Source organism: Melospiza melodia, chromosome 4 (assembly GCF_035770615.1).
Source record: "Melospiza melodia melodia isolate bMelMel2 chromosome 4, bMelMel2.pri, whole genome shotgun sequence".
NCBI lineage: Eukaryota > Metazoa > Chordata > Aves > Passeriformes > Passerellidae > Melospiza > Melospiza melodia.
The window spans coordinates 22,616,209-22,634,761 of record NC_086197.1 but is presented as its reverse complement, the minus strand read 5'-3'; the positions used below and the strand labels follow the sequence as shown (position 1 = coordinate 22,634,761).

Genomic DNA, 18,553 nt, shown 5'->3' with positions numbered 1-18,553 from the left:
TGGTTTAAGCAAGAGTTACAAAAGTGGGATCATGCAGCACCTAGAAGACTGGCTTCTGGCTTACTTTGTATTGATTTCTCAAAGGCATTCAAAGAAATCTCTGTTGCTACCCATCTCAAAGTACTGGCAAAGATTCAGAGAGAGTTGAATCTTTCATGATTTCTATCTATTCGATATGTTGCTTAATAAAACCTTCAATTATGTGTAGCAGACCTTCAGTTACAGCCTGAGCTGTATTTGTTGTGAGTAGTCAGTGCAATTCAAGACAGTTTGAGTAACTCTCTACCATGGTTTTTCTAAAGAACAAATAGGAGAGTGAAAACCACAAATTTAATAAAAAAAGCATTACCTGCAGGGCCCTAGAGCTGGATACTAAATCCCAGGCTGATCTCAACCATACCACTAAGCTAGCCAATGACCCCAGCACTCTGTGCAGCACCAGGGCGAAGAAGACAAAGACTCTTGAAGTGCGCTTCTGAATTTTCCCTACTCCAGGCCCCAAAATTTTCTCGCACACAGGTTCCATAGGAAGCATGGGGAGGGCCTTCATTCTCACCCAAGCCCACCACTAAGCCACTTTCATAAGCAGATCTACATGGTTTTTAAAAAGACTCCATAAGACTACTATTCACAACATTTCATAAGTACAGAAAGAGAAGGTTTAAGAACTCGAGTGGAAACATCGACTAAATTAGAGCAAAAATGGGATTAGAAACTAAGACTTCTGTTTCCCATTGCCATGCTTAAACTTAAGAACAATACTCTCTCTCCTGGAGTACCTCTGCTTCGTGTTGGCCCTCTTAATCTCTTTTACAGATTAACCTTCCATTCCTAATTCCCATGATCAGTCCATGGAAATGAATGAGAAAAGGCTCAGAACTGAGCATTTAAATTGCAGTCTTAATGTTTTGTAGCCCTTTATTTTTGTTAACCCAGCACCTGTGCTCTCTTATCACTCAGTACTTAAACTGTGATATAAAAGTAATTAGAAATAATCACAGGTACCTATATACCTCCAAAGGCTCCAAATTATATTTGGCAAACTGAAGTTATAATGTATGGTGTAAGAAAAACACACATAATTTGTCAGCCTAATTAATGAGTCTGGGTAGAGATAAGTCATATTACACCTGAACATATGACATACTCTTGAAAGCCTGTGACCTCTCTCCTTATTATGGGTCCACCCACAGGAGATGACTGCAGTCTTTAGCAGAAGACACGTTAAATCTGAACTATTTTTGGGTGCTTTCAGCTGATGATGTATCCAGAATAATCATGATACTACCACGTGCCAGCAGATCCTGTGCCACAGTCCTTGTGACTGATTGTCTGAAGAACTATAAGTATTAAAATCAGGGTGGAGCTGGAGGTGGTCTGGAACCAAGAATCTCTTAAATTTGCAATTGTCAGCTTCTGGATTTGGCAGCTGACAGATGAATTGCCTGAATTCCAAACACAGCAAGTGCAAGTTAAAAAGCCTTCTCTTCCACTTGTGCATCGCTTCAGAACTTGCAGAGCAGAGTGGGCTTGAAGCCTGGCATGCAGAAATGTGTAACAGAATGTGGTTTGTTAACCTCTTACAGACTGCTGGGCACAGTGAGGACACAGTGAAGTAACACTGCTGCTCTCACAGAACCGGTTGTGCCTTACACACAGGGAAGGTTCTGTGAGGTTCTTTCAGCGGCCACTCCTGGGTGACTGTTCCCTCCATGCCTTATGCAATCCTTAAGCAGGTGATGCTGTAGGCATTGCTCACATCTCTTCCTGCTCCCACTGAACAGACTTCTTGTGATGATGTCATGGTTCGGCCGCAGCCAGACCCAAGCCCCTGGCAGGTGCTCACTCACTCCCCCACCAGTGGGACTGTGGAGAGAATCAGAAGGGTAAAAGCTGGAAAATCCATGGGTTGAGAGAAAGACATCTTAATAGGAGAAGCAAAGGCTGCACATACAAGCAAAGCAAAACAAGGAGTTAATTCCCTGCTTCCCATGGGCAGGCAGGTGTTCAGCACCTCCAGGAGAGCAGGGCCCTGTCCCATGGAATGGTGACTTGGGAAGGCAAACACCATCACCCCAAATATCCCTGCCCTTCCTCCTTCTTCCTCCCCCTTTACATTCTGAGCATGATGTCAGGGGGTCTGGAGCATCCCTTGGGTCAGTCAGGGTCACCTGTCCTGGCTGTGTCTCCTCCCAAACTCCAGGCACCCCAGCCCCTCCCCAGCGTGGCCTTTGAGGGGCAGGAAAGGCCTTGGCCCTGTGCAATCCCTGCTCAGCAATAACAACAACACCTCTGTGTTATCAGCCCTGTGTGCAGCACAGATCCAAACCACAGCCCTATTCTAGCCCCTGGGAAGGAAACTAAAAATTAAAATTAAAAATTTGCCTGTTTTCTGAATAAAATTGCTCTTAAAAATAGCCCTAAATTCAACACCACATGAGTATGGAATGGAGAGAGAAATGTGTAGGTTGCTAAAGCCCACTGGGGAAAATATTTACAGCTATGCCATATTAAGCTATGCAAGGTACCCCATACCATCTTGTCTAGTGGAATTACCATTGGGCAATTTGTGCTGGAGGTCTACAAAACCAGCAGTTTTGAACTTTCAGGAAATCAGAGCAGAACTGACTTATTCACTGCTCCTCTTCCCCTCACATGATCTTTGCTTTGAGGCACTGAAAATATTGATGCATCCCCAGTGTTTTTCCCTTGAAGAAATCAACTTGCTGTGTATTTTCATTACTCATCTCTTCATGTTCCTGACCTCATTTCTTGTACAATGTACACGATGCAAAGGGATCACATGATTTTTTAATTCTGTTGAAGCTAGTGATACAGCAAGCTTATCCTGTCTGGATGTCTCTACCCGGCCTGTTGGGAAGGGTGGTGTTAAGAGTAAAGATGATATGTGATGTGTCTTTGTGTAGTCATAATCCAAGTCTGCGGAACGTGAAATGATCTAGGATATAATTTTAGGAATGCTGTAAATTTGTGAAAGATATTCTCTGGTAAAGACCCATCTCAGAGCTGGCACAGCGAGTGATTTGCATTGCTCCTGAATGTAACACTGAGTGTCTCCTACAGCCTGGGGCACTCAGCAACTGGTTTTGTCAAGTACCAGCTGAGAAAATTTTAGAGAGAAATACAAACCCTTGCATCCCGATCACATTGATCAGGATCACATCAAAGAAATCATGATCGGCATCAATCTTGCCTCCTAGAAAGACCACGTATCTTTTGATTAGGTAATGGGAGGCAAGGGATTTATCTTCAGACTGCCTCCTGAGGTGGATCACAATCCTTGCAACTGTTTCGACAGTTGGAAATTAAGGCAAAAGAAGACTGAGTTATTTAAGGTTACACAGAAATCAGAAAGAGAGCAGAAAAGAAATCATATTCCTTAACATCCTGGCTATAAGGCCAGAGCACTCATTCCTGGTTACAGGTACAAGAAACAGAAAAAAGATGGGCGAGTGCTGACTAACAGCTTGATCCTCAGCCTCATAGGCAGCAGGAGAATCAAATGCTGTGTTAGAATCCTGTGCTCAAACCTCCCACGGTTGTGGCTCACATTTGGTGTGAGTCAGTGAGAAACATTCCTGAAAGTTCATGTGTCCTCACTGAACAAATGCCAGTGGCCAGCAGGCAGCAGCATTTTGTAAACACCAAGCTGGTGCATTAATACAACATCACATGCTGTCATTAGGGTAACACCACATCAGTGTAGTGCAATACCTACAGGAGCCTTCATGAAATGTCATGTCTAAAGATTAATTTCAGTTAGCTTTTACCTTCCTGTGCAGTCCATCTTTCTGTGAACATGCCCCTCTAGCCCTGATGCAAGTTTCTATTACTGTGTTTTAATACAAAGGTAAAGCAAAATATTGCCAGGTTTAGCTTTGTTCATCAGATGCATTTCAAAAGCTGAAACTCCATTTTGGTATGAGCATCAGTGTGCACACACCTCAAGACAGGGACATTCTTTACAGTATCTTCAGCTTTAGGCACATCTGGCAGCAGCAGCATCAAGGAGACACCTCCTGACTCTTCAGGAGTACAAAGGTGCAGGAGCACTCTGTGCAGTGACAGACCACAGAAATACAGACATAGCAAAGCTGCAGAGGAAGAGACAGACTTTTTGCCAGGGTTAAGTTCTGCTTTTTCTTCTAAGATCTACTCCTTAGTTTCCTCTTAGCCAAGTTTTATACAGAGATGGGTCTACTGAGGTTTGTTCCAGTTTACATCCCTGTGAGAGAATCTAAAGTTTTTTCACCTCCATCACTTTGCAAGCTACATATTCTGATTCATTCCATGAGTCCTGTCTAGTTCGAGGGTAAGTGAAACACTCCAGGATGGTTCATCTGCTACAGCACATTTGATTTTTATTTAGCTTTAACACTGGATCATCCTCAGGTCATTTGCATAAACTCTTGGGTACCTGAATGAGAGTCTGACAGCCTCACCCTCTTTGTGAATGATGAATCTACTGACTGCCGTCTGTTTTAAGAGGAAATTCCTAAACAGTTTCCATGCATTTTGTAGTTCAGTTGTCTTGAAATACCCAGCAGATCTGATGCGACTCAGGTATGTCAGATCTGAGTAAGCAGAGGGCCAGTGATCTGCACACAGGCATTAAACCCTGATGTTTAATATCCACATTCATGCATCAGCTCTGCAATCTGTACACTACAGATCCCACATCCTCACTTACTGCACCTGCAACACAGAGACAGTCATCCCAAGTGCAGTTAGTCCAGGGGACTTGTTTTCTCAGCCACATTCCAGCTGCTCTTTCATTTAAAACATTATATTGTTGGGTTTTGAGGGTGGTTTTTTTTTGTGTTTCTGTTGCTACTGCTGTTGTTATTTTTTTTCCTAGCACATCCCTGTAAAGCATTTCCAGTCAATGAAATAATATTTTTGAGGTTAGATTTTGACACACTTTTCCTACCTGCCCTAACCATAGCTTTAATATCTGCAGTTTATTTTTAGTATGAACAGACATAAGTAACCTACAGTAAAAGCATTGATTTATGCATGCTGGTGGGTAGGTCTACAAAGCCTGAAAGCAGTTACTGCTCAGCCATTTGACCTGCTACTTTTCCTGAGGTTGCTTCTATAGAAGAGAGAGTTTGACAGGACACACAAACTCCACAATTTAGAAAACTCAATTGAAATTAGCTGTTCTAATTTACTCCCTAGTACTTAGACATGTATTTTCCAAGCAGCTGTACCTTCTTCCCTTACTTTGCATCTTCTTTATATGCTTATTTTATTTCTTTCAAATGTATGAATCTGCTACAGATGGTTTGAAGCTTTTAAAGAATTTCTGTTGTGTTTTAGTGCCATCACAGAAAGATACATAATTTAAAAATAAAGCAGCTGTTATAAGACAAGCAAGAGTAAACTAAACCAAAGTTCTTCATTGATGGTTCCAGAACTAAGGGAAGTCTTAATTCTGTTGGAATACTGCTGGCTTTTCATTCATGCCAGACCAGGCAGCCACACTGGCCTTTCTTTTGGTAGCACAAATGTATTGTAAGGGAGGTTAGGTGTGTTGAGTACTGCTGAGAGCTGAGGCCGGAGCCCCAGCTGAAAGATGCCCCAGGCTGTAATGAAAGCTGTTGCCCCCGTGGATACACAGAGATGGCATCCAAGAGATCGGGAATGAGGGAGCCAGGATGGAGCATCCTGTGTGGAAAGCACGTGCCGGCTTAAACGGGAGTAGTGTGAGGAGCAAAGAATCTGTGTTGTTGAAAAAGCAGGTGGGCTCCCGTTTGTCACTGTCTTACCTGCCCCTGCCATGGAATGACTAATGACTAACCTCGGCGCAAGGGCGGGTAGGAGCCGCCGGTTCACTCGGCGGCTGCGGCTCATCCCTCTCCCCTGCACTCCCCAGCATCCCGCCCGCCCTCCGAGGCCTGGGCACTGCCACAGCGCCCGCACCGCCGCGGGCTGGGTAGAAACGGGGATGGGGCCAGCATCCCTCCATCCATCCACCCGTCCATCCACCCGTCCATCCACACGTCCGTCCGTCCGTCCGTCCGTCCGTCCATCCGTCCGTCCGTCCATCCATCCATCCATCCATCCATCCATCCATCCATCCATCCATCCATCCATCCATCCATCCATCCATCCATCCATCCATCCATCCATCCATCCATCCATCCATCCATCCATCCCTCTATCCCTTCCCTGCCGGCCCGGCCGCGGCTGCGGCTGCCCCGCAATGACATCACCGTGCGCGGAGCCGCCGCCCGCCGTGCGCGGGGCTGTGCCGGGCCCGGGGCTGCCGCGCCCGCCGCTCGCCCGCCCCTTCCCTCCCCTCCTCTTCCCTTCCTCCCTCCCCACCTCCATCCCTCCCTCCCTCCCTCCCTGCCGCCGGAGCGCCCGCGGCCCGCGCCCCTCGGCCTCCCCCGCGGCCCGCAGGGAAGAGGATGGCGGAGAGCGAGGCCGAGACCCCGAGCACGCCCTGCGAGTTCGAGAGCAAGTACTTCGAGTACAATGGGGTGCGGCTGCCGCCCTTCTGCCGCGGGAAGATGGAGGAGATCGCCAATTTCCCGGTGAGGGACAGCGACGTCTGGATCGTCACCTATCCCAAATCAGGTAGGCGGGCGGGCGGGCCGGGGCTGCCGCGGCTGCCGGGGCGGCTCCTCCTCCTCCTCCGCTCCCCGCTGGCCGGGCCGGGAGCGGGGGCTGGAGGTGCCCCGGCCGCCCCCGCGGGATGTGGGGGCCAGGCCTGAGCCCGTTCTCCACCGCGGGTGTGCCCGGGGACGGTGCCCCGTGTCCAAGGATGGTACCCTGTGTCCGGGGATCGTACCCTGTATCCGGGGATGGTGCAGTGCCCCGTGTCCAAGGATGGCGCCTGTATCCGGGGATGGTGCAGTGCCCCGTGTCCAAGGATGGCACCCTGTATCCGGGGATGGTGTCCTGGGTGCAGAGACTGTGTCCTGGATCCGGGGATGGCGTCCCCTGTCCGGGGATGGTGCCCTGTGGCCAGGTGTGGTGCTCTGTGCCCGGCAGCCCCCGCAGCTCTGCAGAGTTGAGAGCCCGTCCCGGGCTCGGAGGGGGTCGGGGCCCTGTGGGGGCTCACGGGGGGTGGGCACACCGGGCCCAGCGCTGCCCCGGGACCCCGCCGGGCTGCTCCCGAACCGCTGGAGGGTGGCGGTGCCGCTCCGGGCAGGGAAATCCCGCTCAGCAAAGATGTCGAACGGGGAAGGGCCATGGCATCACTGCAAATATCTGCGTGGTGCACAGGTTCGCTGTCTGCTCCACAGCCTTCCCTCCGTGCTGCGCTCCCTGATCCTTCTGGGAGAGCATGTGCGCCAAGTACGTTCTTGCTGCACTGTCTGAATCACCAGAAAGGCCCCCTGGTCACAGTACAAGTGAATGTTTTGTCCAGTACATGCTTCCTTTGGCTGTTGCACACCGTTTGGGCGTCTGCTTGTAATGCTGTAGTCTTCATTTTTTTATCCTCTCCGTTTCCAAGCAAAAATATTTAAAGAGAATTACCATGGATGTAGTGCTGCCTGCAAGGAGACAGACAATATGGGAGCTTTGCACCCCACCTGATAAAATCAGATAAACTCTTTTGTGAGTGCATTCTCGAGTGACTTTTTTCCTGACAATGAGATGATCTCTTTCTAGGAAATCCGAAGTCCACTGGAGATAACAGATGTCAGCTCTGTAAATGCCCTTGTAAAACGATGTTTCAGTATTGTAGGTTTCTCACTTACTTCATTGTTTGTTGTGTGAATGGCTAATGCTTTTCAATTTCCTGGTGTGCTGCTTCAAGCATGCACATTTCTACAAAGTAGCATCTATTTAGCTTTTATAATTTCTCAAGCAGTTTCAAACATTTGTCTTTACATTTTTTTATATTTTGTTGCTGACTATGCTCTTAAAGACTGGCAAGACCTTTATAGATAATCCATTAGATAAGGGAAAATGTGAAGATGGATGCCTCTCAAAATACTAGGATTAGGAATAGACAGCTACTTTTAAATTGTTCTTTTTAATTGTCTTCTTCAAGATTTATATGGTGCATGCAGCACCAACTCTGTTAAATTCTTTGTGGTTTAAGATTTCAGTTTTGAGAATCTTAGGCTACAGTGTTCCTGTGTTAGATTTGCACCCCAATTTCATAGTGGCATCTTGTTAAATATCTTCAGCCAATTTCAGCCAGCCACAATATCATTAATAGCTGGCAGTAGCTTAGTTTTGATGGCTAGACAGTTGGCTGTGGAAAGCCAGCTTGCATAATCATATTTAATTTGCTGGTTTGTGCATATAGCAACATAATATTTGATCTTTTGGGGCCCCAGTAACAGGGAACTGCCCACTCAGAAAATGGACATGCTGCAAGAGGATTTACTGGCAGTCACTGGGAGAAGGAGGAGATGGGTGAGATATGGGGCATCAAAACTGAAGGTGCAGTATTGTGTGGATGAGCTGGAGGAGCAGCCTTGAGATCAAAATAGGATTTTATTTGCCAGGAAAGAGAATGCTTGGGTGATGAGTAATCTGATGTCCTTGTTGAGGGAATAGGCTCTGGACAATAATAGCATCTTCAAGCTCCACATTCTTGTAGCCCAGAGTCTACCAAGACCCTTGGAAGTTTGTTTTGTCAGCTGCTCCTCTGTGGCTTACAGCTTATTTAGGGCTTCAGAGGAGCTGCTGGCTAGGGACAGGCATAGCAGCAGAAACTGGGCTTCTCTAGGATGGTTCCCACTGATTTAGCCAAGGTCATGCAGAAAGTCTACGGCAAAGCCAGGAATTAAATCCAGAAGCCCATTACCTAAACTCCAACTTCATCTTGCTGCCTCTGTTCTGCTTGTTCTGGTAACATTCAGAGACAGAACATGGCTGAGACCACTTATCTAGTTTCTGTGAATAAATTGTGTTTGAACAATAGTTCAAGAAAGAAAAATGCACCAATGTCAAATAGGTCCAACAGAAAACTTTCTTCTTGTTCCTAAGGAAATCAGCTTTGTTCAGTGTAGCAGCAGCTCTCCATCTGCTCAAACTGTGGAAAATGCCCAAAAAAGTCTGTTTGCTGGATGTGTGAGAGGCCAGAGCCTGTGGCTGCAAGCAGAAGGCTCCAGCAGTAGCTATTGACCATATGGTGGCTTATTTGGCAAAGAAAATCCACAAGTGGCCAGGACTGCTTCAGCTGTCCCAGGGACTGGTGAAGTGGTCTGGAAGCCATTTGGAAGCCACTGTACACTGCAGGAATAGACAACGCAGCTCCAAACATGCGAAATGGAGGCGGTGCTTGGAAATAGTTACAGTTATTGGTAAATTGGGAGTGACCCAGGAAGAAGCTGTTCCAATAATGGTAGAAAATCAAATGTACCAGTGGCCTTACTGGCAGTAATGTAATAAGCCTAATGGAAAGTGACTCTGCTTTAATGTGATTTCCACTGAGGGATGGCTGAATAGTGATATCTCTTATATCTTTAATTATTCTTAACACCTCTGCCCAATCAATGGTAACAGCTTTTGGGAGCTTCTGGACTATGAGAAACTTTACGCCTAAAACCCAGAGACTCAGATATATGAATGTGTGTCTGTGTTTGTGCAAATGGGAGTCCTGTAATTATAGAAAACCTTTTTTATTGTGATGCATAATTTAAAATCAGGTGTGCTACCGAAGAAATGGAGTAAAAAGTTTCATCTTCCACATAACTTTGTTGTCTAGAGTGGGCAGGCTGAGTGGGACACACAGATTTGCAGGAGAAATGTAAACCAGAATGCTGTTCTCTATAGTGTGAAATAACTGGAGCTCACACCACAGATAAGATACAGAGGCACTGTTTATAGGGAGCACTGTGCCTCTGCCACAACTTGAGCTGAACCCTCTCATCCTGTGGATTTCCTGTGCCCTACTTGAAAATTAAAATTCTCATCTGTGAGCTTAAGCTACAGAATTTATGGAGAAGCAAACTTTTCCATGGTGTTCCCTCAGTCACCATGCTGAGAGCCAGGTTAGCTGTTTGCTAACATCAGTGATTTCCGTGGAATTAAATCAGTCCCTAAAGTGTAGTGTTTGGTTCAGGTTCACTCAGTGTTTTATTGTGCCTTACAGCGTCCCCCTGGCTGGATGTGATCTGTCCATGTCCTTGCTCAGAAGTGGTGCACAGCAGCTCCCTTCATACCATCTTGTGTGTGCTCTAAATGGATGTGCACTTGGTCTTCTCGGGTCAAAACCCACAAGTTCATGTCTTTTGCAAAACTGGTAATTTGAGAAAGTGAGCTGTTTACATTAATAATGAAGCTCTCTCTCCCATGCGATTATTTTGCCAAATAAGTTTTTGGACTTCTGTGTGGAAAAATGTCAACTATTGAGCAAATATCAGCTTCAAGTCCAGCCAGTTCATGAGAGCTTGCATTTGGTGCCAGACAACAGGTGAAAAGAGCAAATGTTGCCTATGGCCTTACCAGTCTGGGGGTGTCTTTCTATAGATTCTCAATTTCCCTTGTAGCACTGGATTTTTGTAACTACCCTTTGGCTGCTAGGGAATATGATGGCTCTAGACCTTTGCCTTAATGAAGTGCCAGCAGTGATTTTGTGGGTCATTCCAAGGACAAGCTTTCACGTGTGTGTATTTACTGAGTTCTCCTCTTTGGAATTCTTTCACACTCACCTCTGGTGTTACGTGAAATGAACCAGGGAAAGTCAGTTTGAGTTGTCCATTTTGTAATTTGTTTGAGAGGTTCTGTGTGTACAGGTCATGCCTGGGGCAGTGCATTGTGTGCACGGGGAGGTTCTTTGTTCTCCTTCTGTTCTGTGTGCCTCTCCCACTGTGTGCACAACTCTTTTATTCTCCTATTTCTAGCACTCTTGAATCCAACACTCCCTCTTGCTGGGTCACCAGTATGTGCCAGTCCCTTCCTTGGCTCATGGAGGAGCTCTGTCCTTCCTCTGCCTTACAGTCTCTCTGCATTCTTCCATGGCCCATTTCCCATCCCATAGTCCCTGTTCTGTTCTTCCCATGCAGGGACTCTGTGTGCCCTGAGGTTTTCCTCTGTTATGGGGAAGGAGTTGTTTGATGCATTGACCATTACAGCTATGGCAGGGACAGCTGTTAAACTGTGGGATACACTGGGCACAGTATAATCAGCAGTTTTCCTCTTTGTGTGATTCCTCAGTAAAAGTGATAGACTTCAGCTCATCAACATCAAAAATACTGTTTGATTAGACTCAGCACTCAAAAGTTGCTGCACTTGAGGCAAAGAGAGGCTTGAACCATTTGAGCTGTGGACATACGTGCTTTTTCTTTGGATATGAAGTTGGTTTAAGAATTTCTTATCTTTGGCCTCTTGTTTCTTCCCCTTCCAATGAGCCTTAGCTGTCTGTGGGACCATGTTATAAAACAGATTGGCAAAATCTTGAATAAAGAAGTACATTACAAAGAAAATGTACCAAGTAAGTATGCCAAAATCTTGCTTTGTTTATCTTGTTCAATCCTACTTTTCATGTTTTCCACAGACTGTAAAAATCTCCTGGAAATGAGGTTATATTTCCAGGTGAGATTGGTATTACTGTATTTCGCAGTAACAGTCTTATTATTCAATATACAGAGTATTGCTGCTTGACTAAGTTGCTGTGGCTGCAGATACCCAGATGGGCACAGGTCAAGCACTGCTGACAGTCAGTCCTGATTTGCAGAGTCACAGCTGAGAGGAGAATCAGGCTGAAGGGTTGCCCAAGGATGTTCCTGAGCTGTGGGAGCTGTCAGAGGGACGTGCGGCAGCTGGGTGGATTGCAGAGGTCTCCCTCCTAATGGCAGGTCTGAGTGGCCTTTGTAGCAAAGGCTCCTCAGGGGACACAAGCATCCACATGTGTTAAATTAATTGACTTGCCTTGATTTCAAGTGTTCTCATATGGAACTTCTCCCAGCAGTTTTGTTGGCATTATTTTAAAAAACAGCGTTGCAGTTGCAAAAGAGCCGGATTCTGCAGTGCTGGATTTATAGTGCTGTAGCCGCTGCAGACTTTTGTTGCCTTGGGCTTAAACCGTTTTCATTTAGAGAATTAATGCAAATGTTACTGGCCCAGAGGCATGCCTTGAGAAATCATGAGGGTGGCTTAAAAATCAATTTTTTACACAAAATACCTTTGGGATTTTTTTTTTCTTTCACCTCTGGTTTTTGAAGCAATATTATGCTCTGTGACATGGAATGATGATTAACCTCTGTTAGTTTCATGAATCTGGATGAGCGAGTTGATACCTTTAAAACCAGAAATAGAGCATGGAACTTTTTCTCTCTGACAGTAACATCGCAGTTATTTGGTTTCTTTAAGCAGTGTATAAAGCTCAGATATTGTTCTGTTTTAATGACAGATGAATGTGCATCAATTCCCATACCAGCTGGCTAGAATGAATGCAATTCTTTTTCAAACAGGAAGGGAAGAGCAAACTGCATTGTGTGATAGAGATATGCTTTGTGAGCTATCTCTTTAGGGACTGGTGGACAGGATCTATGTATTTGAATCTGATTTCATGTTCTTGATGACTGAAATTGTGTTCCTTCCACCACTGAGAAGAGTAAATACTCCACAGCCTAAACTCACTCCATTCAGGTGCAGAAAGTGACTCTGGTGGATTATTATTTCTGGGGGTTAGAGCCACTGGGTTCCTGTGCTTTGAAAGTCCATCTGAAATGGGGTCTATCTTTTTATTTATATATAGCTCAAAATACCTCCAGGTATTGACTCACTCTTAAATGCTGCTAGGTAAAGAAATTATAAATAAAACTGTAAAAAAATAAGTAATTGAAGACAATGTTTAGTTTGCCACTGATGCATTTGACTTGATTTCAGTGTGAGTAGAATTGGATAGGTCCTTGTATGTCTCAAACTTGAAATAAAAGCAGAAAAAAAATATCTGTGGTCAAGGGAAACTCCTTTTATTATCCAGATAGCAGTGTTTCTCTCATGACCCTTTTATCAATCCAGTCAAGAGATGTTACTAGAGGCAGAACAAATGGTTCAGAAGACGAAGAATTCTCCAGTTATTTAATAGGTTTTGCTGGGTCTTTTGCAAATGCTGCATAATCTCTTCCCTGCTGTTAAGTAGTGCAAAACTCAACCTTTTCTTTTTTTTGTAAACAGGCATAGGAAAAAAAAAGAAAAAAGGTTTTACCCTGGGTAAAAAGTGTATTCTGAACATGTGAAATAATTTTTGATTGTATTAAATGATAATGACCTCAAAAACTAAAGAATTAGAAAATTATGTAGATCAGCCAGACCCACCTGCCAGTCATTCTCATTTCATGTTAATGTTCATTTGTCACAGTGAAGATATTAATGAAAGGAAGCAAAGGGCTTAATTTTCTAATTCTTATTATACAGTCTAATTAAATGAAGGGTTTTCTCTTGTTGGGTGCAGTGGAGGCATGAACTGTACACAAGGAACCTCTCAAACACCTCGTGCCGAGGGGAAGGAACAACCCAGTTTTGTCTCAGAAATGCTGCTTTAGAAGTGATACAAGCATTGGGACACTGGGCATGCAATGTGACTTTGTGGCTGCAGATTCTGTGACCAGGGATAAATCATGTTATCTTTTTGTCTGTGTTTTCCACTGAATGTGTTTCTTTTCATTTTTCATGTATAATGGTAAACAGTTCTCATGGGCAAACAGATGTCACCTACCATATATATTTTTTTCCTGTCAGGGAGTTGTGCAGAGCCAGAAGGGCCCCCCTGAGCCTCCTTTTCTCCAGGCTGAGCCCCCCCAGCTCCCTCAGCCCCTCCTGCTGCTCCAGCCCCTTCCCCAGCTCCGTTCCCTTCTCTGGACACGCTCCAGCCCCTCCATGTCCATGTCTTGTCCTGAGGTTCCCAGAAGCGCCCCAGGATCTGAGGTGTGGCCCCAGCAGTGCCAGCCCAGGGGACAGTCACTGCCCTGGCCCTGCTGCCACACCATGGCTGGCACAGCCCAGGTGCCATTGGCCCCTTGGCCACTTGTTGATGCAAGGCCATGAGAAACACAGCTTAACCATGCAGTCCAAAGCCTGTTTACTGCTTCTGTGCAAAGTAGCACAGAACAGCTACAGGCATTGCTGAAGCTGGATTGCTCTCTGCATGCAGAGTAGAAATGCACATTAGTAATGATAAATGCCAGTGCTTATATGGGATCACCAGTGCTTTCTGTCAGAAAAAGTGTCTTCTCTTCAACCATTTTGCTGCAGCACTGTAAATCTGTTGCCTGAATGGGAAAAACCTTGTAACAGTATTAAAATGATAAAATAAAAAAGCAGGTCTTTATTGGAATATTACAGGTTTCCCTATGGTTATGGGCACACCCTGTGTCAGATTTCCACAATTTTTATAAGTTTCACAAATGATGATATCTAACAAATACTGTCCAATTAGAAGAGCAGTTGGTTAGGTAGTTTTCCCCCAGGTTCTGTCCCGTTAGAATTGGTTCAGGGGCTTCTTTGCCCCATTTCTTGTTGTATCTTCTCAGATTCTGGTTGAAAAACAAAATGTTCTTGAAGGTTCCCTTATTGAAAATCAGTCTTTCAGGAATGTTTTAGAAGATTACCTTATTGCTCTAAAATCTAAGAGAAAGGGTAGGAAAAATACCAGGAGCTATATAACCATGTATTATCAGTCCACAAAGCTATGAATATATGAAAAATGTATAAAAAACCTAAAATTTTAGGCATCAAACCCATGGTGATATTGGTTGGCTGATCCCCTTTTGTACTCCCAAACAGATCTCTTTCCATTTCTGATTCTGAAGAGCAGCAATGGAAAGAGTTGTTGCTGGCTTAAAACTGCAGTCCAGCTCAGTGAGGGGGGACATAGATACCTTGAGAAGAATGGTTTTGCTTAGTGCAGCTATAACTTGAGTGAGATTCTGTGTGGGACAAAATGCTTTACTCCTTGACCTTAGACAAGCAATAGCTGACTGGACAGGTTGTGGTTTTTTTAATGTATAACCTGTACCTGCAGCTATACCTACATTATATTATTGCTGTGCTGCATTCTTGAAACCAGACCACCTAATATGTGCAAATGCACATTTTGTGTAGGCAGGTCTTGCCTAACAATTTTCCTGAAAGGGTTTGAAGCTGAGGCAGAGAATTGCCTTTTGAGTAATGACAGACGTCTTCTGACATTGTTTTGTGGGGAGAGGAGTATGTTCACTGCCAAGGGTATGAGATCTACCTCAACACAAGTGCCTAACAGAGGTGCCCTGTTGTTCCCTGATTTCTGATCCTACCTCAGTCAGCAGAGCTTGCTATGAAGTTCTGTATTTACGCACAGACCATAATATGACTGTAGAAGAGAACACAGTGATAGAGTTGTCCCAGAAATCAATGGAGCTGGGGGTAACTATGCAGTTGTTTTCGGTGCAATGAAGTCCTTGAGTGTGATTTAAAAACCCAATGACTTGTCATCACAGCAAAGTTCTTTCCTGCATTGTTGTCCTTGGTACAGTGTGTGAAAACAAAGGGAAATTAGGCACAGTGGGAGGACTTTCAGTTGGAGATTGTGAGCTCCTGCTGGGGTAATGTACTATGTAATTGAGGCATGTTTCTTGATATGGGTTCTAAAAAGATGGGAGAATGGAACTGCCGGAGGATACAAGGGGGCTGGCTACAGCTGAGCTAACAGCTTATTGTCCTGGGTTGGCTTTAGACCTGGTCAGCCTTGAATAGACATGGAAAGGGGAAAAAGAAATGTCATTCTGTCAGAGCAAGCAGTCTTATTGGCTATTTCTATGTTCCTGCATGTTGTATGTTATGTTTTTTTGGTCTAGCCTTATGGATGTTGTGCTCTCTTTAACCATGAGAGCATGTTTGGTTGGTGAGTAGAAACTGGAAGAAAAATTAACCCAAGGATATGGGCTTTTAAGGGTCTGCTTTTAAAGGTGCCTGTGCTAGTGTGGGGTTGTTAGTGCCCTTGGCCTGCTGTCCATCATTCCTGGTAGAACAACAATGTGCAGAGTGTTTTGAGTGGATGCATTCCGATTTGTCCCACACAAAATTTGATACATGAGTTGATGCCAAAAGTAGATATGGCAGATCTAATTTTAAGTGGATTGGAGCAGTTTGTGGGAAGTTACTCCATTAGTGTTGACACCTGGTGCAAGACAGGGTGAGGATCCACAGATACGGACAGCCCAGCTAAAGCTTCAATAGAAGAGTGAAACCATTTTCCCTTTGAATATCTGATACCAAGAGATGTCTGTAACCAGCCAGTAGCAGCTGTCTGTGAAGGACCTGTGACAAAATCCAGGACACCTGGATATGATGAAGTCATGGATGTAGGGACAAACTTGAAGACACAAATCAGGACTCTTCAATCAGAAAGCAAAACGAAGGCAAACTTTTGGCCTGTTGATGTTTTTAACAGTAGATCTGTAGACCTGACTCACAGTTCTTAGAGCTGTTAGGATGCTACTTACTCAGCCCTTGCTGCAGAGCGTATCAGGATGTTGTGGATTATTAACAAGGATAGAAAATAAAGGCTTTTTGCCCCAGCTCTCCTCAGCAGAAGACCTCTGCCAGCAAGAGCCAGATGAGCCTCTCTTCCTCAGGGAATCGATCTCTGTGGGTGTGGGTTTGGCTGTTCCACAGATCTCCCAGAGAACAGGTCCTGGTGTGTTTTATTTACTAGTGTTGCTGCAGTTTCAGGACCCAGCGTGCTCCAGAGGAGGTGTTTTGCTCCAGGCTGGTGTTTGGTGTGGGCAGTAGTGGCTGCCTGCCTGGCTGTGTGGGTGAGGCTGCCTCAGCTGTCAGTGCCAGGTCCCAGACGCTCTGTGGTTGATGTGCACTTCTCATCCTGTCCTCTGTTGAGTAGTTAGTGTGCTAATGTAAGGGAGAATCACGACTCAGGCCACTTAAAAAAAAAATAGTACTAATGCATTAGCCAAAAATAGCTCTGCTTTGTAACCAGTTCATTAAAGCAGTGCTTTAGGATACTGTATTGGACATAATAGCAATAATTCTGTGCATAATATGTGTGTGTAAACAGTTTGGTGACAGCATTTTTAGCAAACAGAAAGTAGGTTTTCCTCCTAAATAGAATGGGGTTTCATAGTGTGCTGTTTATAGCCTCTGGCAAAACATACTCAAAACACAACTCAGAATTAATGGACCCATGTCTGCAGAATTTAGCCCGTTGGTTTTGGTTCAAAAGCTGGTAGCTGTAAGAAGAAAAATAAATGATTATGAAGTCTAAAAATCTAATACTGTGCTTACTGAATGTTGCTGGAAGTTGTGTGTTTCATACTTCTTTTAAATGCAGTCTTACTTAAATTGTCCCCTTTACTTTCAGAAGGTCTGAATTCAGGCTTGTTGGGTCCCACAGACTCCCTTGATGGTTGCCTATTGACTATATGGCATTTAGGCCATATAAGAGGGGCATTAGTCTTAAAGGATGAGTAATCAGTCCTTTCTCAAAATTGGGCCCTCTGATAAATATTTAATTGGTCAGTCAAAAGAAATAGTGTGGCAATATAACATCACAATTTCAGTTTTTTATTCTGAATCCCCAGTCTCATTTAGAAAAACAGAAGAATTGGAAAATATGGTATCAAGGCATATACATTATTTTTATTTTTAAAATGCTAGTCATTAATGAAAACCTCTATTTGTAAGCCAGATGGAATTCGAATTTGTAGGAGAACTTCAGCATATAGACCTCAAGAGGAGATACTTTAATGTTTTGGAAATGTTTTTTTTTTTTCTTCTAATGGAAAATCTAATTTTCCCTCCAGTATTGTAGGGTGAGGATGAATCTGTCATACTGACCTGAAGATTTACACTGCAACTGGCCAAGGAGGAATGAGCTTGCAGGCAATTAGAACAACAGTGTGAGGCTCTGCTGTACAGCACTTACAGACCAGTCTGGCAGCTTTGGCAGCCCTCGCTTCTAATGAGCACTTGCATCTACCAATGCTATAAAAAAGTTATGAGTCATAATAGATCTGCTGCACTGGATTAGCCAAAATTTGGTCAAGCTCTGGCAGATCAAACAAAGTACAGATAATTGGGGTTGTAAGATTACTAGCATTAGTATTTCTTTATTTTAATTTTCCATGTGGTTCCATACAAGGAACGAATAAAGGGAACATACCGAGGCCTTTGCATCCTTAGGCTGCAGCTTTGTCCTGTCTTAGCTGATAAGAGAGGAAAAACTGAAAGAAACTACCTTAGAAACCACCTAGAGAAGCTAAATTTCACTGGAAATCTTATGGTTTTATATCTGCCACTTGACTTTGAACACATCTATGGTACCTGGTGACTTCATAGGAGTGCCAGTGGCCAGAAAGAGTTGAGAGAAGCCAGAGAACATCTGCACTAGAGAACATTTCTCCCTTCCACATTGACCAAATTTGACATTGAAGACATGTAACGCAGAGAAGGCAGGAGGATTGGCTGTGGTGTTTCCGAGCCGTGTCTGTCCCCCTGTGCTGCCTGGCTGCTGCTGCAGCAGCTCCCGAGGAGCAGAGGCAGAGTGGCCCTGGTCTGACTCTGCTCCTGCTGCTGAGGCACTGGCCATGGAAAGGGCACCAAGGAACAGTTCCCAGTCACA

At 44.7% G+C, this 18,553-nt stretch overlaps 1 protein-coding gene across 2 annotated transcripts in view; it reads left to right on the top strand.

The window, feature by feature from the left end:
- Nucleotides 1-6,349: 6,349 nt before the first annotated feature.
- Nucleotides 6,350-18,553, top strand: part of SULT4A1 (sulfotransferase family 4A member 1) — a 26,872-nt gene continuing 14,668 nt past the window's right edge. Inside the window, exon 1 of one of the 2 annotated variants that reach the window (XR_010027536.1) lies at nucleotides 6,350-6,606. Coding sequence is in view for 1 of the 2 variants with exons in the window: in XM_063154267.1 (XP_063010337.1) it covers nucleotides 6,438-6,606 (169 nt within the window). In the remaining variant the exon portion in view is untranslated. The remainder of the gene's footprint in view (nucleotides 6,607-18,553) is intronic. The other variant, XM_063154267.1, reaches the window with a different exon arrangement.